This window comes from Carica papaya, chromosome 3 (assembly GCF_054855325.1).
Source record: "Carica papaya isolate Zhongbai chromosome 3, ASM5485532v1, whole genome shotgun sequence".
NCBI classification, from domain to species: Eukaryota; Viridiplantae; Streptophyta; class Magnoliopsida; order Brassicales; family Caricaceae; genus Carica; species Carica papaya.
In genome coordinates this window covers 11,966,526-11,994,330 of record NC_142311.1, presented here as the reverse complement: position 1 = coordinate 11,994,330, position 27,805 = coordinate 11,966,526, and the positions used below count along the sequence as shown (strand labels likewise).

General features: G+C 35.1%; 6 protein-coding genes across 10 annotated transcripts; 4 read left to right on the top strand and 2 right to left on the bottom strand.

Moving 5' to 3' along the window:
- Positions 1 to 25: 25 nt before the first annotated feature.
- LOC110821650 (putative linoleate 9S-lipoxygenase 5) lies at positions 26 to 5,263 on the bottom strand. Of its 2 annotated transcripts, none has more exons than XM_088215822.1 (9): positions 4,252 to 5,263; positions 3,843 to 4,129; positions 3,554 to 3,740; positions 3,084 to 3,428; positions 2,896 to 2,999; positions 2,679 to 2,744; positions 2,208 to 2,503; positions 1,786 to 2,049; positions 26 to 838 (listed from the first exon to the last, which is right to left on the bottom strand). In XM_088215822.1, exons 1-9 carry the CDS (start codon positions 4,454 to 4,456, stop codon positions 70 to 72), a joined length of 2,523 nt encoding a protein of 840 aa, XP_088071948.1. In that variant the 5' UTR covers positions 4,457 to 5,263; the 3' UTR covers positions 26 to 69. The 2 variants fall into 2 exon arrangements, with proteins under 2 accessions (XP_088071948.1, XP_021907260.2); XM_022051568.2 differs by having other exon boundaries at positions 830 to 1,708.
- Positions 5,264 to 5,285: 22 nt separating this feature from the next.
- Positions 5,286 to 10,843, top strand: SDH5 (succinate dehydrogenase 5). Of its 2 annotated transcripts, none has more exons than XM_022051748.2 (5): positions 5,286 to 5,332; positions 7,859 to 8,077; positions 9,028 to 9,338; positions 9,601 to 9,786; positions 10,386 to 10,843. In XM_022051748.2, the coding sequence occupies exons 2-5, from the start codon at positions 7,906 to 7,908 to the stop codon at positions 10,440 to 10,442; spliced, it is 726 nt and encodes a 241-aa protein (XP_021907440.1). In that variant the 5' UTR covers positions 5,286 to 5,332; positions 7,859 to 7,905; the 3' UTR covers positions 10,443 to 10,843. The 2 variants fall into 2 exon arrangements, with proteins under 2 accessions (XP_021907440.1, XP_088071953.1); XM_088215827.1 differs by lacking the exon at positions 5,286 to 5,332 and adding an exon at positions 5,398 to 5,420.
- A 525-nt stretch (positions 10,844 to 11,368) lies between these two features.
- On the top strand, positions 11,369 to 12,202 carry LOC110821800 (2Fe-2S ferredoxin-like superfamily protein). The gene has a single exon (XM_022051749.2). It carries the CDS (start codon positions 11,474 to 11,476, stop codon positions 11,966 to 11,968), a length of 495 nt encoding a protein of 164 aa, XP_021907441.1. The 5' UTR covers positions 11,369 to 11,473; the 3' UTR covers positions 11,969 to 12,202.
- Positions 12,203 to 15,518: 3,316 nt separating this feature from the next.
- AGD11 (ARF-GAP domain 11) lies at positions 15,519 to 17,323 on the top strand. Of its 2 annotated transcripts, none has more exons than XM_088215819.1 (2): positions 15,519 to 15,863; positions 16,011 to 17,323. In XM_088215819.1, exon 2 carries the CDS (start codon positions 16,023 to 16,025, stop codon positions 16,479 to 16,481), a length of 459 nt encoding a protein of 152 aa, XP_088071945.1. In that variant the 5' UTR covers positions 15,519 to 15,863; positions 16,011 to 16,022; the 3' UTR covers positions 16,482 to 17,323. The 2 variants fall into 2 exon arrangements, with proteins under 2 accessions (XP_088071945.1, XP_088071944.1); XM_088215818.1 differs by having other exon boundaries at positions 15,969 to 17,323.
- LOH1 (RNA-binding CRS1 / YhbY (CRM) domain protein) lies at positions 16,892 to 21,844 on the top strand. Its single transcript, XM_022051746.2, has 5 exons — positions 16,892 to 17,474; positions 18,819 to 19,013; positions 19,932 to 20,253; positions 20,554 to 20,961; positions 21,112 to 21,844. The coding sequence occupies exons 1-5, from the start codon at positions 17,407 to 17,409 to the stop codon at positions 21,661 to 21,663; spliced, it is 1,545 nt and encodes a 514-aa protein (XP_021907438.1). The 5' UTR covers positions 16,892 to 17,406; the 3' UTR covers positions 21,664 to 21,844.
- Positions 21,845 to 23,169: 1,325 nt separating this feature from the next.
- On the bottom strand, positions 23,170 to 27,354 carry LOC110821816 (uncharacterized). Of its 2 annotated transcripts, none has more exons than XM_022051765.2 (3): positions 27,159 to 27,354; positions 24,668 to 25,158; positions 23,170 to 23,601 (listed from the first exon to the last, which is right to left on the bottom strand). In XM_022051765.2, coding segments are annotated over exons 1-3 (699 nt in total). In that variant the 5' UTR covers positions 27,160 to 27,354; the 3' UTR covers positions 23,170 to 23,394. The 2 variants fall into 2 exon arrangements, with proteins under 2 accessions (XP_021907457.1, XP_088071943.1); XM_088215817.1 differs by lacking the exon at positions 27,159 to 27,354 and adding an exon at positions 26,777 to 27,144.
- Positions 27,355 to 27,805: the final 451 nt, after the last annotated feature.

Sequence of the window (27,805 nt, the reverse complement as noted above, 5' to 3'; positions counted from 1 at the left end):
TTTCTACTAAGTAAAATTTGGTTAATTATAGTAAATTCGTTTTTCAATTATCAATTATATTATATAAATTCAAATGGATATGCTGTTAGGAATTCCTCTTCCTGTGATTCCGCCCACTTGGCCAACTTTGGAAGTATTAGGATAGAGAAATGTATATGGAATTTTGGCTGGGCCTACCCTGTTCTTGCGCTGGGGGTCTTCATTCCTCTTTAAAATTTCCTTTTCTATCTCCTTAAGTCTTTCACTGAAATTCTTGAACTTTTGGAGAACCTCTTCATTGTCTGTCCAGTTCCATGAGGGCCTCTGACCCATGTAGACTTCATCTGATGTGTGCTGGGAGAGAATATTCATTACTGCTATATAGAGTGCCATCTGAAATCTATCTGGTAACATCTTAAGATAGTAATTATCTGGATCTCTTAGGAATTCTGCATATTCTTCTGTTCCTTCTCTAGGAATGGATCCTTGACATGCTGCTGGGCGATTGGGAGGGTAGCCAGCATATGCATATTGGCCAAAGTTTATTGAAGCATGAAGTGCTGATGTAATCCATATCAGAGTTGTTAGAGTCTTTATTAGTTCGGATCGATTTTCCATCTGGTACCACCATGTCTCATTGCACTTATCACCATGGCCAACTTCTCGAATTTCTGACCACCATGCTTGGATTTCTTCATCTTGCTTGACAGATTCATCATCTTTATAGAAGATTTGGCAAAAATCTGTCACCCATGTCTGAATGGCACCCCATATCTCTAGTCCATCTGTGCCATAAGGATAGTCTTGGAAGACGGTTCGAACACTGGTGAGACTAGCCTTATCTTCCAACGCCATATTTCTGGTATTATGTTGCCACCATATGGCATTACAGACTTACGGTAGAATTTGGTATTCTTACAAAACATGTGTGCGTGCATAAACATACAAAAGAGAATAGCAGCAGTATTACTGAGCTAGTAACTGGTAAGATTCAAGTAATGCCAGTAGAGTAGTGTTTGTTTTAGTGTACTTCACCAACTAAGTACAATATAGACTACCATAATACAATCTATTGATTGTTATGACTGATAGCTTAAAAACTTGATAGGACTATAATACCATCTGTTTGTGTTATGATTGATAGTTTGAAAACTTGATACTGAACATAAATGCGTACTACCAAGAAAGAAATTTGTAACTACTAAAGTTTAGGGTATATTTTTTAATAGAGTCAAAAGACATTATCAATCTTGTATTTTGTACAGCAAACAAAGTACATCATAGTATTTTTCTTCAATTATCTTTATTTTTACTGCAAATTTGTCCAGTACTGCACTGTAATGCTACTTAACAAATTATTCTAGTGCTAAAAATGTGACTACTGATCTTATGCTCTTTTCGGATCCCTCTCAGATAATAAATACTGCATACTAGATATCTATACACATCTTGGTGCACGATACTAAGAAATTGGTTGAGATAATTATTTATAGGACATTGCTGGAAACATTACTGAAGAAAGGAAAAAAGATATTTGGCATGAAACTAGTATCAACCAATACTTGAGGCAGTTGAAACAACTGCAGGTTTGTGAAGTGATGTCTCATAACAATTGTTTGATGTTAGGCAAATTGTCTTGGATATGCTATGAAAGACATGACAACACGTGTACATATAGAGGTTTGTTGTGTATCTGTGTTTCATGTGTCCAATTTTTTCATGTATCCATCTATCAAGGAAACTAAGGTCAATACTTTTGTCTGCATTTAATGTTCTTAATAAACATATGGAAGTAGAATCAAATACCTTTTTTGAAGATCCACAGGGAGAGCTTGCTCATCAAACCTCCACTTCTTATAGAGTTCTGAAGAGTAGTCCATGGAATTTTTACCTAGTTGCAGTATTTTCTCGAGTACTCCACCAGAGCAAATAAGAAAATTCCGGGCCAGTGCATTTATATGCATTGTGTCTTTGAAATGTGGATCCAATAGCCGATGAATTGGATGCATAGCACTTAACTGCCTTCTTGTTGCGATGATAAATGGCTCCACCACAGCATGAGTATGCAACCTAGAAATTGCTTTACATATAAATGTCAGTCCGTAAAATAGAAAGAGTTTGATAGTGTATCTGGGATTTCACTTTAAATTTAATTAGTAAATATAGCTAGAAGTTGATAAGAGAAACATTGTTTTGACTTCGAGTTGTGAACAAGTGCTCTGACTCACCAATGACTTCCTAGTTGATGGTGGAGCGAGTCATTAGCTGCAACATGAGCTCTAGCCATATGCCAGAGTGCAGCATCTGTGCCTTGGCTCACCGGAAGGAACACCCTTGTATCCAAACCTTCGCTCAATGTTATTGCCAGTGTCTTCAATGTGGCATCACTTCTTGAGAAGAAGAGTGTTTGGGATGCATAAACAGATAGCTTTTCTGAATCCATACGCTTGCTGCTGCTTCCATCAATAAATGGCTTCAGATGTTCCTGGTGATCTAATATAAATATCCTCCTTTCCTGAATTGCCTGTGATGATCTAGAACCAATTATTTATCTAGGAAAATTATATTAATAATATAATTAGCTTTTCTCTTGCAACTCTACATCTCAATCGTCAAACACAAGTATATAGCACGTTGTCTTGTTTCATTAGATTAAAAGTAAGTTAGAAATGCTTTAAGATCAAGGGATATGTAATTACCGAGTGGAGAGACAAGCCCTCAAGGCTGTGCGCTATATCTGATTTCTCTAATTTTGGTAAGAAGCCCTGTAGAATTCAGACTGTCACGGTAAAAAATTGTGCTTTATGCATAACACATTGATCAATATTAATTAATAAGTAGTTGCAAGTAATTGTTATTAGCTTATTGGTTATTCGACATTATTATGATTTTGTGACAGGTTACAGGTATGATTACCTCTATCTCTTGAATAGACTTCACTACTCGAATTACTATTGGGTTAATTCCAGCGAGTGTTTGATGTGCAAATACATCATCATTCTTCCATGCCAATTCATCATCTGAAGAAAACTAAATATATTATATGTTGGTGAGGAAATGTTGGGAACTTGTTTACTTTCTATGATTTGAGAGTATATAATCACCTGCTATAATCTGAGGCAATGTGAATTTCTTGGGAACTTGTTTACTTACAGATGTAATTTGCTTGAAAATGTCAGCCGGCAACAAGTTCTTTAGTTTGAGTAACACCGCTCTCTCTGTTTCATGACTTCTATTGCTAGAATACAAGTCAAGTATCTCATCAAATACACAAAAGCTTTTTGGATCTTTGTAGATGGCAGACTTTGCCTCAGGTATGATGAAATGTACAGCTGCTTGGATTGAATTCTCTATCAACTCTGACATTTTCTTGGGACTAAATCTCTCATCTGGAGGAACATATACATGTTCCAAATTTATCATCCCAGGTTGGGTCTCTTCAGATTTACCTAGATATAATATCAATGATCGGTGACAATAAGTAGATATAACTTCTATGGATCTATTATTTATACTCTGATATGCTTTTTACTAGCAAATAGAATATTAATGCCTCAATCTGACATTGGACAACCTGTTCTTCCCCTTCGAGGATATGGATGTGATTCAGAGCCACCTAAAACATGTCTGCAATTGTAGACATCATAGTCGTAGATTCGATCCCATTCTTGCCTCTCTCCTTTTCCATCTCCTCTTAAGCTTTTAAGTTCTTCCTTCCTCAACTCTCTGAGCGCAATAGGTGTTTCTTTGGGAAGGTAACTCTGACACAAGAACATTTATGTAAAATCACAAAGGTTGTTTTGGAATAATTTTAGAGTTTAAAACATGAGGCAGGAAATGATTTGTTTCAAATATAGGCTTACAGTGTTCGAGAAGAAGATCCTGGGAGTTGAAGTTTTGTTGAGGGGGTAAACCCAGGAGTTGCAGTCAAAGTGGATAAGTTGATTGGTGGAAAGTTGAAGAAATGCATATCGAAGGAAGAATTTATGTTTATGTTTGTTTTGTATGAGTAGAGCTCCTGGAATTCCAAAATCAGACTCCACTTGAAACTTTATTCTGTAGGTTGTTGTTTTGGTGCCATTCTCATCCTTGCTCTTCCCATGCTTCAACTCTGCCTTTTCACTTAATGTCCCTTTGCCGGTCTCTGTCACTAGAAATGATATAATTCACACTGTAAACTAAGTTTAAAATGTTTCCTAGGCAAATTTCACTAATAATCCTGTATCCAGTTTCAAAATTAATTAACACCAAAAGAAAAAAGAAAAAGCTTACTTGGGTCTACTTGTGAGGCACTGTAAATCTGTACAAATGCTAATCTTCCAGGACCCGATAGGCCTGGAGTATGCTCAACAACAAGTTTTCCCTTGATAATGTTTTTGTTAGACTCACTGACACACAGAATCTGCAGGTTCATCTGGGTCTGAACTGCTCCAATAAACTCTCGCAGGCCATTATGGTGATGATCATGTTTACCCATTTTGTTTCTTCTCCCTCTGTTTATTTTTTTTCTACTACTTTGGGAATTAATTGATTAGTTGTCTTGTGAAGATGTAATGTTATGTATTCAACCAAAAGACATTATGGAGGGATGATCCTATACTTGCATGACAACGTAAAGGAATTTAATTCTTTAACTAAATATAAAGCTGAAAGCCAAATCCCCATGACTTGGGTTTTTGAACTTTGTATCTTATTCTTTGCCAACCTCTCAGGTTTTCTTCTTTAGTCTTCCCCACTCAATTTGAAATAATTCTACAGTGTAATATAAAAATAACTAAACTTAAAGAGGAAAAGAAAGCTAGCCACAGTCCATTTATTATTATTTTATATTTTTTTTATCACATATTCAAGTTTAAATTTATCAAGACCTCAAGTTTAACAGAATTGAAATCATTCCAAGTTGAACAGATTTGATGTACAATTCAACTCAGTCCAATCCTGTTCATTTAAGATTGAACTCAATAATTTGGATTGAATGCCAAATGTTGTTTATGAATTTAAAGTTATCATTACTCATATATAACTTAAAAATTCATATTAATATTACAGATGGTTAAAGAAATAGTTATTTTCATAGTAAATTGTATAATTATTGTATCGTATTGTAGACTGTAGACTCAATTTCTTTTTCTTCTCTTTGTTTCTCTGGAAAGCAGCAGAATTGGCAGGTGCTGTTTTCCCGCAGGAAACATATCCGGATAGTGTGAAGCGGCTTTTTGGGCCTCCAGGCCCATTTTCCCGTTTGCTGACATCACTCCCCAATAGCCGATTTGCTTCCTTCATCTTCCCAGACCCGATTTCACACAACTCTTCTCTGTTCATCCTCGCTCAAATTGTCTATCTTCTTGCACAGGTACGATTTAACTTTACTGCTGATTGAGTTTGTTGTCCAATGAAGAATGAAATCTTCTGAAGAAAAGACTATTGTCTTTGGAACTATGGTGCTTAACTCATTTCTACAGTTTATTATTGGATGGTTTTTGCTTTTGGGTTGGATGCTTTTTGGTTAATTGATCTCGCAGCATCCGTTACTCTTTCATTTTGGATTGAGTGTTATCTTTTTCTCTGAATATATGAAAGATTATTTTGATTTTATGGGTTTTCTAGCTAGAATATCCTCACTGCAGAGTATTCCATGTCCAACCACTGAAATCATTCACCCTCCTCTCGAAACAAAGCATCCTCCAACATAGAGATAGCTACCACTCTCTAAAAGCTTCCCTCCAGATACACCAAATCTTTTCCTTCTCTTCCTCCGCAACCAAATCCCTAATCTTCTACTCCTCCGCCATGTCGTTTTTCTTTTTTTTTTTTTTTGAAATAATACTCCTCCGCCATGTCAGCGTCCTATCTTCGTCCTTCAAGAAATCGGCTATCAAATCGTGAAGATTTTCACGATCTGTGCATACCACCCTGACCTCCAAGGTGTGGTCGTCGTGGTTCCCGAGTCTAATGATCTGAAAATGTGGAGCTGGATGGAAACCGATTTATGGCTTTTTTTAATAGTTTGTTTTCCAACTGTGGATAATTCCTTGTTTTGTTACTGCTGTTGGGATTGGTTAGTATTTCGTCTCAATGCTATTGTCTGGTTTTTGATGCTTGTATGGGTTCGCTCACATTCTTTTCCCTCGCAAGTCAGGACATAGTTTTTGTGCTTATGTTGAAGAATAAGATACATGGTAAAACAATGCTTTGAAAAGTTCTTCCTCTTTGAGGAATGCTATTAATATTAGTAAGTGAACTGTTAAGGCTGATTTTGTGGGCACAGTGCAGTAGAAAATTGTCAGTTGCTGATCTCTTTGCAGATTATTAGAGTGAAATTCCAGGTTTTTTAAATTAGTCAGGGGAAGAATACAGTTAGATCAATATTGTCTCTTAGTAGATCAATTCCTTTTTAAGAGAACTTGGTAGAGCAATTATTGGCTCTATATTTTTGAGATATGGCTTGTTTCCTACTCTTATGAAATCTCTATAAAACAGCTTTTTTTTTCTATGGCTCAGTTGTTGGAAGGAAATAGAAATAAATATTTATAAATAGAGGTTTTGAATTCTTGATATCACCATTGTTGAAAAACTTGCTTTCAAATCCAACAGAGAGCTTTTCTTTTCCTGATTCGTTATTGGCTTTCATATTCACAGTTTATTGTCACTGTGAAATCACCTAGACTGACTTGCAATCTGTGGGGTGTTTGACATTATTCCAAGTTCGTGAAGAAAGAGCTAGGAATTACGGGGATCCTTATAATGTTTGATTGGGACTGTATGATCTTTTGAAACATGGTCAAAAACTACATTCTTATTCTGATTTTGCTAGCTTGAAGTGACTAACAGATCTTACAGGCCACAGCTGATACCACTTGATAACTCTAAGCGTTTGGTTGTGATTGAAATGTCAATTTTGGTTAGGATCTGAAATCTAATTGTTCTATTCCAATCTTCCTCCATTTTTCTGAAGCTGCATGTCATTCTCTTATTGTGTTGATTTCTTTCTTTTGACGATGCAAATAAGTTGTCTTGAATAGGTGCAAGCAGGTGCCATGTGCTCTTTTTGAGTGAATGGGAATAATATACTTTTAAGTAGCTTGATGGGTCCTTGACTTAAATGACACAGAATACTCAGTTGGAAGCAGCGTTTCCCATGTGCAAGCCCAAGTGAACTTGAAATGGTGTTTCTTTTTTCTTCCAGATAAAAAACTCTTAAATTGGATGCTCGACTGGGATTTCCTTCTTCCTACTTCAGTTGACACCACTGGGGATCTAACCCAGAACCTATGGTTCCATGAACCAGCACATTATCCATTGAAACTTGAAATGGTGTTTCATCAAATAAAACATTTCTATTTCTTGGATTTCACTTCAGCAATTATTAACCCTTGAAATCAGAGACCTTGAGTTGATATTAGTTTCATATATTTCAAGTATGTTTAAGCGTATAATTTAGATATGCTTGCACCCATCTATAAGTAATGATTTTTTTTTTTCTTGCTGTAAATATTAATTTTCATCTTGACGTAATTTATGTTAGACTATTATCTTCTTATTACATAATGTTATTAAATTACTATAAACGTTAAAAGCTAAACATGGAGGTGAGGTGCATATGAGACATCTGAGTTAAGTAGTAGCACTTCTCTATGCTTGTCTTATTGGCTCTTGTATTGCTTTGAGTTGGTCTGCTTTTTTTTTTTCAAACATCGCCTACTTCCTTTCCAGCCTGTAAAAGGGCTTCAGAATATCAAGTCTATCATATTGTCTTGGAGCTGTATTATGCTCAACTTTTATCATGATGCGATGTTTCCTGTGTGCAATCATCTAGCCATTTGGATGCTTAGTGATTTCAAGTTGGTTACTAGCTTTCTGAACAAAAACCTGTTTGTAGGTTTCAGCTTGATACAGAGAAAAATAGTAGGAGAAGAAACGGAGAAGATGGTGGTATTGAGATCCATATGCAGAGCAGCAGCGAAAGCAGCTTCTATCAGATCCTCATGTTTCACCACCCAAAATCAGCAGCTCTATCGCCACTACATGGTGGCTTCTTGGAACTTCTTCAGCCTCTCTCAACCTTCTTCTGCTGCTCCTCCAAAAAGCCTTCCTTCTGGTACTTCCCCCCTTATTTTATATCTTTTCATGTTTTAGGAATCCATATTCGCTGCTTTCAGTGTTTTTTCATGAAACTGTCAGCGTTGATTAACATGCTAATCTCCTTTTTTGATTTTCTTGTGCCACTTCACGTTGGATTTGGTAGCAATAGTGGATTCCTACTTCTCAAGAAAAGATGTTCGATTGAACAAATTGGAACATTTTGGGGGGTGTAACTTGTTGAATGATTTTTCTGATAGTTTATGTGTTTGATCTTGTACCTGATTGATTCATTTTGGAGGATTGTTTTGATTCTACTTTCACATTTTCTTTAATGTCTTATAACCTTTTTTGTTAGTTTGGAAAATACATATTCCCAAAAGAAAAGGAAAAAAAAAAAGATATAATTGCACTAGTTCTTGCTGGTTCTTTTTTCCTCTGGAACAGAATATTGGCTTTGTTCTGCGATTGAATTAGGCCCTGAGTGGTTCCACTTCTGTGATGATTTTCTAATACTGCTGCTCTCAGTCGGTTCTTAGCTGGAAAAGATACATTTCATTAAATCTTAATGTCCATACTCACGTTTTAATTTTCTTGCTAGATATGCTTTTGTGATATTTGTGACTTGGCTGAAACTTGATAGTACTGCTTGTCTCAGTAGATATTACCAGGAAAAGGTGATTCATTCTCTATATTTATGTCCATACTTACTGTTTAAATATTCTTGCCTCATATGCCGTTGGGATATTTTGGACTTGGCTGAGACCTGATAGCTGGTGACTAAATTTTCACTGTTTGAGAGACAATTTACAAACTCATCTTTATCAATCTGGAACTATCTTTCTGAGTTAATGAGCGACGCTTCTTTTTGGTGCCTTATGGTTGTGGTTGACCTTTTAGTTCAGTAGCTTTATGAATGTTTCTTCTGTTGTCCATGAACAGTGTTGAGAATGTTGGTATAATTCACAGATTGCAGGTACTCTCTGGCAGTGGGTGTAGGAAGCATCCGTCATTTTAGTGAAGATGTAACTCATATGCCTGTCATAAAAGACCCTGAAGCTCTGAATGTTTTCAAGGACTTGATGGCAACAAGTTGGGATGAGATCCCTCATACCGTGGTCCAAGATGCAAAGAAGATATTGTCGAAGAATACTGATGACAAGGCTGGCCAGGAGGCTCTAGCAAATGTCTTCCGTGCAGCTGAAGCTGTTGAGGAGTTCAGTGGGATTCTCACATCCCTGAAAATGGAAATTGATGATAGCATTGGATTGAGCGGCGAGGTATTGTAATTTATAAAAGGGTTAAACTATTATTTCAAAGGAATAAAGGGGTTAAACTAAAAAAGAAACAAATTTATTTTCATTGAGAGTTTGGATAGGGAAAAAGCCTTTTGAATTTCCTGATTTATTTTAGACATGAAAGTTCTTTTGTGAATGAGTTTAAGGAATCAATTCGTAGTTCATTTGTTTGGAAGTCTTATATTCTATTTTCTATTTCACTTTTCGTTCGACCATTTGACATTTGATTTTTTTTTTCCTGCAGAATGTAAAGCCCTTACCAGATGAGATTAACAGTGCACTGCGTATTGTTTATCAGCGATACACCACTTATCTAGATGCATTTGGACCTGATGAAACTTATTTACGGAAGAAAGTTGAGATGGAATTGGGGACAAAGATGATTCATTTAAAGATGAGGTGCAGCGGTCTTGGTTCTGAGTGGGGCAAGGTATTGAAAGCTTTCACAGTCTACCTGGATATATTGCATGTTTCCTAGCTCTATATTACCTAGTCAATAGTTTTCATGATGATGGTTATTTGTTGCAAGTCTATAGAACTCATTTTGTGATTTGATGTGTCATAACTAGCTGAACGTTTTAAACAATTGTTCTCTCACTTTGAATTATATATAGGCACGCATGTCCATGTACATTTATTTTGTAGTAGTTCTTCTTGCATTATGTGTGCTGTGTAGTCTATTTCTAGACCATGTGATCATGTTAGAGATCCTAGGGGAAGATTCACCCATCCTTCTTCTCTCAAAAAACAAATTCTTGAAAAGAAAAAAAAAATGATTTACCCATCTTGAGTCATGCAGTTTACTACTTCCTCTGGCTTCTTTCTTCTCTTCTGGAAGTTAGAAAGACAGATTACCATTAAGAAGATACCTGAGCTGGTTTAGCATATTCTTTATTCAGATGACACAGAATGGGCATGAATCTTCAGGAGTTAATGCGAGAATGTCGGGAAAACTTTAATACTTATTGATGTTCTGAAAACAGATGCAAATTCTTGTCTTCTAACATATTTTTTACTCTTTTATTCCAGGTTTCTGTTCTTGGAACATCTGGACTTTCTGGTTCGTATGTGGAGCAGAGAGCTTAGTGGTATAATTTTGCAATCTTCAACATAACTGTGAGTTCTGTACTGTTTGGCGTCATTGTTGTTTTGCGCTCCTGGGGAGAGGTTGGGATAGTTTTATCCAAAAGAAACCAGTCCGTTGGTGAGCAGTTAAATAAGTGCAGATCTGTTTTCAACAGCAGTTAACTAATAAGAGTTATCCTTTTGCATTTTCTTTTTGTCCGATGATAGTTTTAATAATATTTCTCCAAGGCAGTTTCAGATCATCTATCTGTTTTTTTGCTTATTTTGCAACACTTGAAAAAATAGGAACTGGTATCCGCAGAATCGGAATCGTTCTTCAATGGACTCAAATTATTCATTCTGGTCTTCTGCGGTGCCTGTATCTGTTGTAAGGTATAAAATGAATGACTGCAAGTGGAAAATTCGGACTTGGTTGGGACAGTAAGTATCGTACGGCTGTCCATGGAAGTGTTTGTCGTCAATATATTTATATTCTTTCAGTAACTCAAAATGGGTAAATAAACTTTTATCCCCTTTTTAAATTTCTTTTTAAAAAACTTAAAAAAGTATTAATAGCATTATAAATATATAATTTATTATTAAATTTTTATATTACTACGTACACTATTTAAATTTATAATCTCTTTTCTGTATCTCTCGCATACACTATTAATTATATAGATTTTTATCTACTCTATTTGTAATATATAAGAATTTAGCCAGTCATATGCCCAAAGGCAATAACGAGTTGAAACTTGGTTTAGACTTTATGCTTCGTTGAAGAACGGGAAATTGATTTTCTTTTTTTTTTTTTTAAACAATAATGATTAATATTTTATATAAAATTGAAAATTAATATAATAAATTATATATGGAAATTCAGTTCTATTTTTGTGGCCTTTAAATGCTTGAAATTAAAATAATAAAAATTAGGCAAATAACATTGACAACATGTACGTAACTTCACTTATTCAGTGTAGAGAAATTCGTCTCCAACCTCGCAGCCCAAAATAAACATTCTCATCGTCCTCTCCAACAAACCTCCCTCCGAAATGGCGATGGCCGCCGCTCTCCGAAAGCTTCCCTCTCAAATCCAGCGGCTCCATTCCCTCTCTCCCTCCATAAACAAGTCCACAATCTTCCGCTCCTCCGCCACTTCAGCATCGCCGACATCTTCCTCCAAGAAAGTCGCTGATCGGATCGTCAAGATGTTCGCGATCGACCAGGAAGGAAGGAAGCGCCAAGTAGTCGGACTCTCGGGGCAGACTCTGCTGAAGGCTCTCGCTAACAACGGCTTGATCGACCCTGCATCCCACCGGCTCGAGGAGATCGATGCCTGCTCTGCCGAATGCGAGGTCAATATCGCTCAGGAGTGGCTCGAAAAGCTCCCACCCCGCTCCTACGACGAAGAGTATGTCTTGAAACGTAACTCTCGGGCTCGGGTCTTGAACAAGCACTCTAGGTTGGGCTGTCAGGTCGTACTTACTCCTGACCTCCAAGGTATGGTTGTCGCGGTTCCGGAACCTAAACCTTGGGATATTCCATAAAACAAGGGTGAAATTGGGGTTTCCTTTTGTATTCTGTGTTGCTATGATAATAATGGGCTGAAAATTATGGTATTCGATGTAAAAGAATTCAAGGTTTTCTTATAGTTTTTTCTCCCCGAATTGTGGGTTAACTACTTGTTGGTTAATGCTGCCCATGGGATTTGTGTTGTGTTTCATTTCAGTGCTATTGTCTGGATTTTTTTTATGCTTATATTCATTTGTGATTGGCTCCAATTCTTATCCCTTAAAACAGATTCCGTTTATTTATATTTTTAGTCTTTAGATACGTGTGCCAGTTACTGAAACACTGTTTGGAAGGTGTTCTTTCCTGGAGTTTAATTTGAGGGAACGGTGTTAAGTTTGGTAGTTAAGCTGTAGACTCCAATTTTCATGAGGCTGATTTGCGGGCGCGGTCTAATACAAAGTTGTCAATTTCTAGTAAGGGTTCAATTAAAAATGTGTTAAAGAGTGAAACTTTCCAGTTTTTGGAATTGTTCAGGGGTGGAATGCTGTTGATCCAGTGTCATGTCTTGGTAGTGCAGGTCTTGGCTTTATGTATCCGATATTTGGCTTATCTGCGACTTAAGCGCATGTTTATAAATTGCTTGTTAGATGCTCATTTGTCTATGGTTCAGTTGTTTAGTAGAAATATGAAATAAGTAGTTATACAGAAGTATAGAATTTGCATTTCTACAATTCATTCTTGGCGAAAAACTTGCTGAAGTCAAACATACAAGTTTTCTTTTTTGGGAGAACAAACTTTTGTAAACAGGCACCAAGGGGTGCTGCCTAGGAACTTATAGAAATGAGAAGTCGGAATACCAGTCAGGTTCCTAGATTGTTATCACGAATTATGAAATTCCTTATTAACAGAATGCTTAGGGAATCAGACATTTATCATTAATTCAATTGAAAGAGTCTGCCCACATGACCCGAAAAAGTAGAAATGGGAATAAGAGTACAAAACATCCTCCTATATTTAGAAACTTTGAAACCCCCTTCAAATCTAATTCACAATTGAAACAGAAACAATCCATGACAAGAATTCCACGACCTTCAAGCTCCTGAGCAACAAAGAAGATGCTTGGGGGATTCTCACTCTTTAAGGAAACAGTGGCAGCCCTTGATGATATCTTTCCCCTTCTCCGTAGGCTGTCCATAGTGAGAATTTTGAACCAGGCAGCTTCCTGTATTTAAGGGAGGGGCTTTGCCCTTCCTTATCTGCTTTCATTGGAATCTAAAAGCTGTTTACATTTTTGGGAGAGCTGGTTGATGTGAAAAGATTTTGAGAACTTGCCAGTTTTTAAATTAGACCATATGGGATAGTCATCTCCAGAAATGTCCACCTGAGTCTCAGACAGCATGGCTTCATAGTTTGAGTCTCATTGCTGTGGGAGCAGGTAGGTTAATATGCAATCTGCATTGTGTCTGATGTCATTTCAAGTTTGAAAAGAAAGAGTTGAGAATGATGGAGATCTCTGTATAATGTTTGACTGGGGTTGTATGTTTTATTGCATTGACATAATAGCTGTATATTATGGACCTTTTTCTGTATCATGCATATGTCAGTGACTTAGATTTTGATAATTCCATGCTACTGGCTTGGTCAAAAGCTACATTTTCATTCCACCTTGAGTTGAGTGAATTCTTTAGAAGAAAATGAAGCAATATATTTACATCGCGAAAGGCAGTGCAAACCAATTACAAAAACCAAGCTTGAGTTCGGTGATTGTTGAGCCTTTTAAAGATATAGATTTGGGCATTGCTGGATAAGAAAAAATTTCAATCTCTTATAAAAATTTCAATCTCTTATCACCCTCAGTATGTGGATTATTTGGAAACTAGAAATAGAAATGCTTTTATGGAAGTTGTTTTATCTTTTGATGGAGTTGGGAATTCATGGTTTTAACCTGTGTTTTCTGTTCTAGGGACATTCTCTTTTATTTGGCTGGAGGGGATTTGGGAGACCTCATAAGTATTGACTCTGTTGTATATGGTTGGCACTCCCTTTTGATGAATGGCGCCTTGTTAATTAATTTTTCTTTTGTCAGAAAAGATTCTACGTTCTTTATATGATCTAAAAAAGTTCTTTGTGTAATCTCGTAAGTGACCAACGCATACTGACCTCTACTTATGCTATGTTTGCCTCCTTGTCTCTTTAGATTTCTCTGCACCCTTCCTTTTTTTTCTTTTTATCTCTTGGAACATCTCTTCCTTCACCAGTCTCTAAAACGGTTTTAGGTCCATATCAAGTCAGTCATGTTGGTTTTTTGAGCTGCATTATCCGTAGCTCTGCAGCGTAGTAAACTCTGACATTCTTTCAAATCCACTTGTAAGGAAGTTGAATGGTTAATGATTACAGGTTTGTAAAGAATAATCTTCAGTGTCTGTTGTGTGAAAACCAAGTTTGCCAACCAAGATTTTGGATGTACTTCAGAAACTGGGATTGTCGCACTAGGCAACACAACCTTTGAATTGATAGAATGGCATTTTCATTTTTCCTTTTCTTTCTTGAAGAAAAGTTTGAATGGGTTTTCATGTTCTTTTCAGATGAAAAGTTTTTGAATGACACGACGGATGAGGTACGATGTTCCAAAAATAGTCTAGTCTGCTACTATTTCCTTGACCCATAAGATTTTTCATTCATGTACATGCTATTGGTTACTTAATTGTTATATAAGGATGTATATGTTTTAGAATTTATTCAAAAATTTATATTTAGTTTGATATTCAGAGAGGACATCAAGTTTAACCATCTGTGGGCTGGGATGGGGCAGTGGGTATCTCCAACCATTTTTACTAGTGTGTTGCTTTTAATCACGCATTATGTGTCTTATATGTACTTGTTAAAAGATATGTTATTATTTATATGTTGTTTAATTAACAGAGTCTTATATGTACTTGCTGATTTTCAACTTCATTTCCTAATGCCAATCAAATTTCACCATAATTGTTAGAAAATATATATATATATATTTTTTTAAAGCCATTAATATATATATATATATATGTTTTTTTAATATATAAAATGAAAAAATCGCAAGTAAACTAGCAACGGAAACACCACCGTATGCATTCAAATATAGTTTTGTGCGTACTTTTTAGAAGGGAGCTAAACGAATGGGTTTACGAAGCTAAGTTGGGAACCGTTGAAGTCATTTTTTTTTTTTTTTTATTTATGTTTGGAACAAATAAATATGTTAAAATCAAAAATTTATTTCACACACTTGTATAATTACTATCAAATTATATTTTTTGGAGCGGTAAATAAACTACAAATATACAATTAAATCAACTTCTAAAAACAAAAAAAAAAGGAACCAACCCAATTAAAGATTAACCCTCTAATTTGCCAGACTAACCAAAATTAACCTCCTAAATTTAGTCTTGATCACTCCTAAAATTACCCATTACCGTACTTCAATTAACAATAACCTAACAAACCAACCCTTCAAATCAAAATTAACAGCTTTAATTTTATCAACACACCCAAAATAACAACAAATCATATATAATATTGCTCAACGGCAAAGCTGACAGCTATTTCTAGACCTCTTGAAAAAAACTACAATTATGGATTTTGTACACCTGAAAAAACGAAGGGAAAATAATCGATTATCTGTTTGAAAATTCTTTTTTTTTTTTCTTCTTCTTCTTCTTCTTAAAAAATTAAATACACATTTTCATTATTTATTATCTGCTTAATTTAATAATTAGTTAAACAACTCTTGTTAGCTAGCTTTACAACCGCAGATTTGGTATTCATTAAGGCTAATTAATTATAACTTAATTACTTTTTCCCCCCGGTAATTTCCCTCTCCTTTCTCTTAATTCTGTCCCTCCTTAACCTCTCAAAGGAAGAGCTTTTCTGCTCTGATTTTTCAGTTACGTACAGGTATTGCATACATGCCTTCATAAAAAAGCTCGTATACATATATATATATATATATATATATACATAGGCATACAGTATATATTTACGGACACTTTTTCTTTACAGGTATATATATATATATATATTCGTCAACTTTTTTCTTTATAGGGAAAAGAAAACATGGATCCAGGGGAGCTCCGTCGGGTTTTCCAGATGTTCGACAGGAACGGAGACGGGAAGATTACGAAAAAGGAGCTAAACGACTCGCTAGAGAATCTGGGTATATACATACCCGACAAAGATTTGATTCAGATGATCGAGAAAATCGACGTGAACGGAGACGGTTACGTAGACATTGAAGAGTTCGGAGCTCTATACCAGACGATAATGGACGAGAGAGACGAGGAAGAAGACATGAAGGAGGCGTTTAACGTGTTCGACCAAAACGGCGACGGATTCATAACGGTGGAGGAGCTTAGATCAGTGTTGGCATCGTTGGGTCTGAAACAGGGAAGAACGATAGAAGATTGCAAGATGATGATTACCAAGGTGGATGTTGACGGAGATGGCATGGTTAACTTCAAGGAGTTTAAGCAGATGATGAAAGGTGGCGGGTTTGCTGCTTTAGGTTCCAGTTAATATACATACATATATATATGTACACACATACATACATACATATATATATATATATATAGAGAGAGAGAGAGAGAGAGAGAGAGAGATGGAGGTTTGTTTACTTGATTTCTTGTAATCAAAATTAGCATAATTAATTATTAATTGTCGAAAAAAGATAGAAGAAATTTATGGTGTTGTATCATTCTACTGGTCCACATATAAAAGGTATTCTTTTTACGTTATGTTCTCAATTTGATCATATAATTTTACGAGGTTGATAGTATTATTTTCTATATTAAAATTTTAATTATATTATTATTAATATATAATTACCGTTTAATTATTAAATTATATAAATTTTTACTAAAAAATATTTATAAAATCAGCTCAAATTGACGCTCATCCACTCTGAGCAGCGGAATTGGGCCCCAAATTACGAGTCCAGGTTCTAAAGACCGTCCCAAACGGTTTTGCTCCAGCCTAATTCACTTTAGCCGGTGAAGGGAACCGAGCACCATGACGTTTGGGAATTTCTAAGCTTTACTGGCTGTGTGAATGCGTCGAGGTGCTGATGGTCAAGATTAGGGCACGGCTAACTGAACTGTGAGATGAAGCGAAGCAGAGAATTGGTGCATAAGATGGAATGCTCAAGTGTTTTTTCAGGGGAGGAGAATTTGTTCGCGGTTGTTTGTGGGTTTGGTATTTGGTAATGGCTGCGATTCTAGAGGATTTTGGGTTATAAGATAGAGTGTACTGTTTGCGGCCATTCTTTTCGAATTGATTTTCTGGAAAGCAGGAGATTGGAAATTGGGGCAGAAAGGGAGCGGTCTGGAGAGAAAGAGAGAGAGAGAGAGAGAGGAAAAGGAGAGGAACCAAGAGCAGAGGGAGAAGCACAAATGGAGTCGAAAGGGGTATTTTTCTTCTCTGATTTTGAAGACACAGATGAATGGTAGAGAGCCGGAAACGTAGAAGCAGAAAAGGGCTTCCAGTGTACCTGCTACTTTTTAATGTAAGGTAAAGCTAGATACTTTGGTAAGATTCTTGCAGAAGCTTCTTCTTCTTGTGTAAGGAGCTCTTCGTTATGTTGTTAATGGAAGGCTTAAAGTAACTATTGATGGAAGCCTATCTGTATAGTTTCTCAACTCCCAGTACAGTTGGTGAAATTGATACGGCTCCGCTTATGACAAAGTCACTCTTGACAATTTTTAGTGACTTGAGACACACACACACACACACACGAGAAACTAATGACTATTTTTTTTAGTGGGTGAAATTATTCATGTCCTGCATCTCCTACTCTTTCGCCAATTAATCTGAATCATGACATGCTAGTAGTAAAAAGGATCGTGTTTTGATATGAGTTAGCCTAAGCAGATTCCTTGGTTGTGTATGGATTATAGTTTTTTAATTCCATATATTCAATATTGAGAATTAGATTGGTTGAGAAGCTGATGAAAGAATTTCTAAAATGGAATATTGAGCATTAATGAGGCCATGGGATTGCTCTTTCAATTTGGACTTTGCAGTGACCAAATTAAAGGCAAGACATTGTACATTTGACAAGGACTGTTTAATCTCCATCTTTCGGTGCTTGCTCTGAGTTTGCTTTTGGTAGATTTATAGCAGAAAATCTGGTTTATCATTTTTGTTATTTCCTCTTCACGCCCTCTGTTTAGGTACTGGTTCTTTTTTGCTCTTGAGACCCTTGGATGATCTTATTTACGTGCTATGGTTCCCTCAATTTTCTTTTGGTTTGTTAGACTTAGTTTCCTTAATAAGTTACATAAGCAGTGGCAAATTGCTTTATTTCCTTAGCATGTTAATAAGTTCCATATATTTTGGTCGTTTCCATTTATCAGTTTTTGGTTTTCTCCTAATTCAGTACTTAGTACATTAAAAAAAAATTTAGCCATTATCTGAAAGCTTTTATCCTGGGTGCCTAACCCTCTTTGATTTGGTGTCATTTTCTGAACCTGATTTTTCATGAAGATCACTGCCAGCATTGGGTGGCTGATTCCACACTATAAAGTATCAATCATGACTTCTCTTTCTGAATAATGTTGCAATACCTCAATGTCACCTGTTGTGACATTTCCTTTTAACAGTTAGTGTTAGTACAATGATAAAAAAATATGTTCTTTATTTTCAATAGGCATTTAATTTTTGTAAATAATATTCTGAAAACAAAATTTTAAATACAGCGGATAGAAATATAATAGGTTTTCCTTACTTCTTAGATCTTGATTGAAAAAAAAGTATAATTTTTCTCTATATATTTAGGAGGGGTGAAAAACTTTTATTTGTTAGATTATTGGTTCAGAAAAACTGGATCTAATGGGATATGTTATTAAATCCCAGTGCACGAACAGGCAACAGAACACACACACAGAGAGACAGAGAGAGAGAGAGAGAGAGAGAGAGAGAGATGAAGCAAATGATGGCAGGGAGGGTTTGGCGTAGAGCTTCAGTGGCCCTTTATAAGTCTCATCAGCTCAAATGTCTCTCTAATTCAACTCCCTTCTCTTATTACAGAAACCTTCTTCACACGCGCAGGTAATATTCCTTCTCAGTTTGATATTATACACACGCACACACACACACACACATACATGATTATAGAAACTGGTATCTCTAAATTTTTGTTTTTGGCGCTGTATCTTGTGTCTCTTGTGGTTGTTGAAGAATGAAAATAAAATATGAACAGTTGTTATTGAATATGAGGAATGCATATAACAGCTGTTAAAAATTCTTAGTTTTAACTTAAGTTTGTGTTGGTAGATGGCGAGACATTGTTCTGTGGCTTTCTTTTCATCCTTATATTATCTGGTTTTGGGAAGTATTTAATGAGGTCTTTTGTGCATGATATAATTTTCGAAGACTATATGACTGTCTAATGTGGGCATGTTTAGTTGTCAAGTTAGGATGAATCACTTTTAGTTCAAGCTAATTTTTAATTTAAGTTCAATTCCATTCTCAATTCAAGCTAGAGTTTTTACAATACCTACAAAAGCAAGTAGAAATAGACTTTTTTCTAAAATTCAACACAAGAGTTGAGTTTTTTCAATTGTAAATCAAGTATGAAAATTAGGATTGCATTTATATATCAACTGAGAATTATCAATAGAATGGAAATAGCATGATGTCAACCAAGAAGCTGTTAATTGTATTTGAAGCTTAATTTTACTAATTCTACTCCAGTTAGATGAGGCTCAAATTTATTGAGTTTAGTTGGATTTTATTATTTGAAGTCTTGAAAGATATTCTTTTTATCCTGTGATCATTATGTTTTTTGTTTAGTATTGTATCCTTTTGTTGTTTCTGCTTGAGTCGAATAGTTCTTTGGCACCTGTACATCCATGGGCCTATGTCGCAGATGTTCATGTGATAATTTTTTATCTAGAGTTTAGAAATGCATCCTTAATCAATATTTACTGTAAGAGAATAGTGAATGGAGATTAACTCACACTGCAGTAGCTTTGGTGATTTTATGTGCAAGGTTTTGTATCAAGAGCCTGCTCTTCGACGAGTTTATAACATAGCAAGGTTTCCATTGTTGGGGCACCTTTATATTCATTCAGCTTCATTTGTGGATACTGCTGAGAAAGTTGTGGAGCCTGTAACTTATTCTGGGAAGAGTGCAACACTGGATAGTGATGGTGCTACTAAAGTGAAGAGGAAAAAGTTGAAGGGAAAACGAGCAGTTGTGAGGTGGCTTAAGTTCTTCAGGTGGAAGAAGAGGAAAGAGTATGAGAGAATGACTGTAGAAGAAACAATTCTGTTTAAGTTGAGAAAGGTTAGGCTGTTATAAAGCATTTGATTTATACTGTGCTTTAATCCATTAGAGTTTACCCTATGTCCCTTAGAAGAAAAAGCTATGGAACTCTTAAACATGACAGACTGTTTTTAAAATTCTCCTGCAGTATAACATAATGATGCATTGATGCTTTGTTTTTTCCATGATTCTGTTAACTCTTATTTGTTTCTCTTTGTTATTTGGAATTTAACACTGTTGCTAATTATTTTTAAAATGATTATTGTATTTTCTTTCTCTAACTACTATCTTCACATATGTGCTGCTCATCCTTTTTCCCAGGCTAGGAAGAAAGAGGAAAGACTTGTTGAATCTTTGAAGAAGCTTGAACCTGCAGAATCATCCGAAACAACCCATGATCCAGAGATATTGACCCCGGAAGAGCACTTCTTCTTTTTGAAGATGGGCCTCAAGTGCAAGAACTACGTACCAGTTGGCCGACGTGGAATATACCAGGGTGTAATTCTGAACATGCACCTGCACTGGAAGAAACATCAGACTCTGAAGGTTGTGGTTAAAACATTCTCACCGGATGAGGTGAAAGAGATTGCTGCAGAGCTGGCAAGACTGAGCGGTGGGATTGTCCTTGACATTCATGAGGAGAACACAATAATTATGTACAGAGGGAAAAATTATTCACAACCGCCAACAGAGATAATGTCACCTAGAGTTACCCTCTCAAGAAAGAAGGTGATTTTTTCTCCTCCCTCTTGCTTTTCTCCTCTAAAGTGAAAGGTTTTGTTTACTCTTGATTGTTGGTTTAAAGCCATTCTATTTTGTGCTATTCGTGTAAAATTCCTAAATATATATTCTAATTTCCTTCTCATTTCACCTGCACAGGCTCTGGATAAATCCAAATACAGGGATGCTCTCCGAGCTGTCAAGAAATATATTCCAAGCCTTGAACAAGAACTTGAGTTGCTTCGGGCACAGGCTGAAAGCAAAGCTGAGACCAGGAGTAATGGCATAGAAGATGTCCAAAACTCTCAAATTGACAATATGGACTCCGGGGACATTTCAAGCATTCAAGCGGGGTGTTCAGATAGGCTGAAAGAGATTATAAATGAAAACAAAGAATATTCTGATGGTGATTCTTTAACAGATTTGGATATGGAAACAGATTCAGAAAATTTATCGGATATTTTTGAGACAGATTCTGGAACAGAGATTGAAGAGAAGGTGGAACGGCCTCTTTATATTGAGCAGTTTGAAAAATTTCCAGTTGAAAATGATAAAAAGACAGAAGATTTTGATGATCACCTGCGTCAAATATCTGCCAACTCGAGAAGAACCAAATTATCAGGGGAGGATATGGATTCCTCTCCAAACTTTGATGAGGTTGATAGGATGTTCTTGCGTGCTGCTTCACTTTTAAGGAAAAAGAGGAGATAAGACTTCTTTTTTTCTTTTTCGTTGTTTAGGCTATTAGTGGGGTTTTTTTTTTTTTTTTTTCCTTAAAGGTGATTTTGACATTTGTACTGGTACAATAACGACATGGTTGATCTTGTATGGAAAACATGATATATATGACTGCTATCAGTCGTTATTAAGAAAAAGTAAGAAAACTTATATATCTATGTGCATACATGTAACAGATTACAATTTAAAACCATCATTTGAAAAAGTGAGAAAGAAAGGGGAAAAACTAAACTGCAACTTTAAACAGTTAATAATAAGTGTTCTTAAAATCTATGCTTCTTATAATGTTTATATATTATCTGGTAACTTTTGTCTTCTAAATTTATGTAATGAATATGAAAGTTTAATATGTTCATGGCTGATTCAAATATTTTTTGCTATTTATCAAAGTTCAATCATACAGCATGACTCTTCATCTTCCAAAATGTTCAGAATGTCTGCACTAGATTTTGTTTTAAAATCATGGAGACGGACAATTGACTCCGAATATATTAATTACTCTTCAATTTCAATGTTATTCATACAAGAAAGTTTACTGAGTTATTCATTACATGCATCAGACAATTGCTGCTCCTGGTGATAGAGGGAAGATCTATCACTTTGTTTAAGACCCTGTAATGTTTTTTTTGGTCTAAAAGACTCGTTCCAGATGTGAAGGGAAACAGAAAATTTGATTTTTGAAGGCTTTTCAGGTATTCATACGGTGACTTTCTTTTTTAATTTTCTCTTTAGTTCTTATTTTAAAATATGATTCAAAAGTCTATCTGCTACATGCTTAAAGCAGTGTTATGGAGCCCCATCTGTACTTAAAGGAATGTGGTATATATAAACAAATTTCTTTACACAGGTGACTTGATCTATGACATATCTTGTGACTGATATTTGAGTGTGAAATATACGATGTTATGATCCATGAATGAGCAGGTAATGTTTCGATTGAAGAAATTAAAGAACTTATCGTGTCCAGAGATTGCCTAATTAGAAATTGCATATGTGTATAAGCTTTCTAACTAATGTTGCTGAAGAAAAATTGAGCTTGGTACTCCTGGTAAATCTCAAACATGCCTTTGATTAACTGTATCAATGTCCAGCGAGCCAATTCATTTTTTATTTTGTAGTCATAAGGAAATTCTCTCTCTATTGGACAAGAAATTTGCAGATCTTTCTATTTGATGCAATTAATAGGATCTCACTGAAAGATGCATGTATTCTTTAATTTTTCTGATGCTGGATTTAGATTGCATTTTGTAGTTTTATTTTCTAAAGAATTTGTCTTTTTAATTATTAAATTATGTGTGAATTTCAAAGTAAATTTCACAAAATAAACTTTTACTTATTCCAAACATAGTCTAAGAATCAAAATATTTTTTAGTGTAAACTTCAATCATAATTTTCAAGTTTGATTTATAATGACAAGATGAAATCAAACTTGACCAAAAATAAAACAAGCATTAATTAATCTTCCTCTCTGAGAAAATCTGGCCTTCAATCCAAGGATATATTGAAAGGGTGAAGAGAGAGCTAGTTCCATTTCCCAATTAGAACATTATGAATTGGTTACACAACGTTAACTGTTCAATATTCAATACCCTGACAAAAGAAATTCATTCTAATCCCTGTACATAGCCAAAGCCATTTGAGAAACAAATAAGAATTATGAACAAAATGCACTGATAAATAAGCTATTACATAAAAATTCCAAGACTATCTTCTACTCTGAGAATGTCTTAACATTTCGGATTCAAGCTTCCTAACATTGTCAACAATAACTTGAATTTTCGACGACAACTCTTCTGTCTGCTCCTCAACATTATTCATAAAAGACAGCAACTTCTCTCGATATGCTGCACATAGTTGTTCTTGATGTGCCAATTCCATGCTAAGTTCTTTGATTTTCTTATCCTTATCTCCCTATAAATTAATAACCACAGTTTTCTCAGACAACTACTCTTTATTTAACACAATATAAGAATTGTTTGTCATTGGTCACAATATACAGAAGGGTATAAAGGAAATGTTTCACTGGATTCATGTCCAAATGTCAATAGCATTGACCATCAGGAAAAAGTCCAAGAAGAATATCAGTCTAATCGGTAAAGTAACTACATGGACAATCAATATAAGAGAGGACAGAACCCAAGAGGAATGCCATAACATAAGCATGTGTACCATGAGTATGCGGCACTACCACCTAATGCCAGGCGTAATATAGATCTAGAGCAGACTTTCGTACCCGGTACCCCATGGTTCAGGAAACTTAAAAACCTTTTCTTAGTTTTGTGACAAAACTTAAGTAACATTAGCTGAGCCACAAAGAAAAATTTCTGTGGGTACAGCACATCCTCTAGTATTTGTACATGGATACAAGTATAATGATCTTATTGAATAATCTTATCCATCTGTGCGACAGATTCAAACACATAGTAGTTCCTCAAATTAACACAACTGAGTCCAGCTCTGCCCCATATGCAGGAAAACATAATTTTCCATATTATTTACATGCTTTCTAAATCTAGAAAATAATTCACAGATCCCAGTTAATGCAATTAACTCAAACAAAAAGGCAGACCATACAATTAGATTTAGAATCATGACCCAATCTTTGAGAAGGATATCATAGAGGAAAAAAGGTTTAGGGTCAGGTTCAAGCACCTTAGGAATTGTATGATTGAAAAGAATGACCAAGGTGAAAAGTGAAAACCCCATAGATAATATGAACTTCACACAAATGAGAAAGAAGATAAACTGAATTTTTAAATAACTGAAACGTGCATCAAGTGATTTTCAACCCAGAAAGAGAAATGCATTTCTCCTTAACAACCAGAAAATAGAGAAATGACAGAGAAACTCAACAATCTTATAAGTTGACCCCCCACTATCCGCCTGGAACCCCCAGAAAAAAAAATCTCATAACTGGATTGAGTAGTGAATATGAGAACAATAAATCCAAACCCAAACAAACATGGGAGAAACTCACCGATGTACTGAATCCATTTGCAGTAACAACCAGGGGGTGGTTGTGATCCTTCACAAATCTAGTGACGACCCATTTTCCAGATTTTTCCATCTTCACCAAGATAGTTGCCTTGCAACCTTCTCGTGCACTAGGGCGTGGCTTCTTATCAGGTCCAAGTGCACCCTTTTGGTTAGGAGAAAAACCCTGTTTGTTACATCCAAGTCGACGAGCAAGAGTTCTGCCATCAATCCCCGAACGACGACGTTGCATAACACGTACAACAAATCCTACACGTCTTGCATACTCTACATAAAATTTCCTAGCATCATCTTCAGATTCAAATTCCATGCCCACATATGGTTCTAAAACTTCATCTCTTTCCAACTCACCAACCTCACCTCCTTCTGACTTCCCAATTTCACCTCTTTCAGTATCTCCTTCACCACTTTCTAACTCATAAGCTTTTTCCTCAATAGAGCTATCAGCTGCAACTTCCTCCTTGTCCAAATCCACTGTCACAAAAAGTCAGTAGATATAACCTTTTGTAATTCATAACGTTTTGGTTTGTGTTGTTCAGGTACTATAAACAACCTTGCATAATTTATCAGTTTGGTTAAGCAAATCCATTATCATTAATGTGCCATAGCATTTATATCAAGCTGTTTCCTTCCACCAAGGGAGAAATTAAAAATAAAAAAAAAAAGAGCATCAGAATCAAGTTAGACAGTATAAAATTGGCCAAATGGCACTATTTGGCAAGATTTTCCACTGTTGTATACACAGGATTTCCATTATCATTTGTGCCATAGCATTTACATCAAGTTGTTTCCTTCCGCCAAGAGAGAAATAAAAAATTAAAAAAAAAAGAGCATCAGAACCAAGTTAGACATAGTATAAAATTGGCCAAATGGCACTATTTGGCAAGACCTTCTGCTGTTGTATACACTGGATTCCATTCTGGGTTCAAGTGGAGACAGAAGAGCAAAAAGTTCAAGGTTTCAGATGAAGATCGAAATGGTATCGCTAAAGGGAAACTCCTGCCGAAGACCTAGTTTAATTAATGCTACTAGAAAGAAAGAGATAAGGATTAGGCAGAAATGGACATTACAGTCTGATCAAATTTGACAGATGGCACTCATGGAATGGAAAAAGAAAGAAGTCTCTTGATTGCATTAAAATTAAAATATCCTAATCCAGAGAACTTTATGGAAATGTATGTTATTAGGCAGAAATGGACGTTACAGTCTGATCAAATTTGACAGATGGCACTCATGGAATGGAAAAAGAAAGAAGTCTCTTCACTGCCTTAAATATCCTAATCCAGAGAAATTTATGGAAATGTATGTTATTAGGAGAAAGAGGGCTCCAAACAAAGGGGAAAACATATAATAGGAGAGTTAACAAACTTGCCCAGATATCATGAAGAAAAACTATAAAGTGCAAAATTAAGAACGATTATATAAACATTGGAAACAATCATGAAAAGGAAATAATCATGCCCGTTTTCACAAAAGGGTTATCAAGGAGAAATCGAGCAATAAAACAAAATTTGGAAAAGCCTACAGGCAGACTAATGTATTTATATCTCACAAGTAGGCTAAGACTGAGTATTCGTCCATTATAGTGACAAAGCTTCAGAAATACGATTCATAAGATCTCAAGATCAACTTGCCGAACATTCTAACTATCCTTACCCGGCAGCTAAATGCACATAACCTGAATTTTGCAACAACCAATAGACCTATTCTTTACCAAATTTCCCTCAACTGGAAGTTCAGCAACTAAAGGAACCACAATTCACAAAAGAAGAAATTTCGTAAATTCTGAATTGAGATTCAATCTTAGAACCATGACATATATAGATTCCAAATACAGATGAATGTCAGGTAAAGAACAGAAAACACAATTCTACAGTAACATCATCCAATGAAGCAAAACATACAAGTTAACTGCTGACTCGAGTTCTGTCAATCATATACTTGTAGAAGGGCTTCGAGATTAACCAGCCATGAAGAAACCAAAAATACTGCTTTCATCCATATAAATAATATATGTATATAAGTACATTATGTCATATTTGCAGAAACTAAACCCAGAAGCATACTTCATTTTTGAACTAAAATACAGAACTTTCTTCTCTCATCCGCAGGAATAGTCAACAACAGATTAAGTAACATATATTTCCACCTACTGCCTTCTTCTTTTTTTCTTTTTCTAAGCAACCTAAAAAAGGAGAAAGTAGAAAAGAACACACTTTCCCCGGATACTTTCCCCACGAATAAAGAGGGGAAAAACTTTGAAGGCATAAAAAAAACCCTCTAACAAGGGCTTTGAAAGGCACAAGGAGCTTTCTGAAGTAAATTGTTTTAAGAAAATTTTGGAGTGAACAAGAACACTGATATAAACAAAAATTCAAAGGAAAAAATTCCAAAAGTCGATCTAACCATTATTAACATTTCCTTTTTTTTCCTGTTGCTGTGTGTGGAAAAGTAGAAGAGAAAAAAGGACTTACTGAGAATCCAGAGAATCTGTGATGAATTCAAAATCTAGAAGCGATCCCTGGTTGCTCATGCAAGGACAAAAAGGTTTCGAAGGGGTTTACAGAATTAAATGGTCGATTTTCACCGTTAGATCATGACATAGGATTAGAGTCGACAGACGAGAGCCATGCGAGTTGCTGGGGATCTCTTGAGTGTACGCCCTCGTACTCAAATATTTCTGTCCTTATATTTAAAAATAAATAAATTATATTTATGCTTTTAATTATATTTTATTTTTGTAAGTATTCTATTTTTTAAAATATTTATAACATCCACTAAATATTAAAGTATTAATAATAAATTATTTATCAAAAATTTATTTCAAATATTAAATAAATTTAATAATAATAAATTACTATCACAATTTTGTTTAAATTTGGTGAAGATAAATTTATTTTATCTATTAGTTTGAATTTAAATAAAATTTATTTTTAATTAAATTTAAAATATATTTATTTTAAAAAAAATTATATTATTAATAAAAATTTATCTTTTAAAAAATTTAATTTATATTTATATTTTAAATAATAATAAATTATTTTTAAGAATTTTAAATTTAATATAAAATTATTTAAATAAATTTTAAGTTATTAATTTTAAAAGGAGTAAAGTTAATAAA

Excerpts from the sequence above, each read along its gene's own strand:
- AGD11 (XM_088215819.1), top strand. The coding sequence starts at position 16,023 with ATGGATCCAGGGGAGCTCCGTCGGGTTTTCCAGATGTTCGACAGGAAC.
- LOC110821800 (XM_022051749.2), top strand. The coding sequence starts at position 11,474 with ATGGCGATGGCCGCCGCTCTCCGAAAGCTTCCCTCTCAAATCCAGCGG.
- LOH1 (XM_022051746.2), top strand. The coding sequence starts at position 17,407 with ATGGTAGAGAGCCGGAAACGTAGAAGCAGAAAAGGGCTTCCAGTGTAC. Across the intron at positions 19,014-19,931 it reads AACCTTCTTCACACGCGCAG|TAGCTTTGGTGATTTTATGT; the intron begins GTAATATTCCTT and ends CTCACACTGCAG. Across the intron at positions 20,962-21,111 it reads TTACCCTCTCAAGAAAGAAG|GCTCTGGATAAATCCAAATA; the intron begins GTGATTTTTTCT and ends TCACCTGCACAG.
- SDH5 (XM_022051748.2), top strand. The coding sequence starts at position 7,906 with ATGGTGGTATTGAGATCCATATGCAGAGCAGCAGCGAAAGCAGCTTCT. Across the intron at positions 9,339-9,600 it reads GCATTGGATTGAGCGGCGAG|AATGTAAAGCCCTTACCAGA; the intron begins GTATTGTAATTT and ends TTTTTCCTGCAG. Across the intron at positions 9,787-10,385 it reads TTGGTTCTGAGTGGGGCAAG|GTTTCTGTTCTTGGAACATC; the intron begins GTATTGAAAGCT and ends CTTTTATTCCAG.
- LOC110821816 (XM_088215817.1), bottom strand. Across the intron at positions 23,602-24,667 it reads CAAATGGATTCAGTACATCG|GGAGATAAGGATAAGAAAAT; the intron begins GTGAGTTTCTCC and ends ATTAATTTATAG.
- LOC110821650 (XM_088215822.1), bottom strand. The coding sequence starts at position 4,456 with ATGGGTAAACATGATCATCACCATAATGGCCTGCGAGAGTTTATTGGA. Across the intron at positions 3,741-3,842 it reads GGATCTTCTTCTCGAACACT|AGTTACCTTCCCAAAGAAAC; the intron begins GTAAGCCTATAT and ends TTCTTGTGTCAG. Across the intron at positions 3,000-3,083 it reads ATTGCCTCAGATTATAGCAG|ATGATGAATTGGCATGGAAG; the intron begins GTGATTATATAC and ends AGTTTTCTTCAG.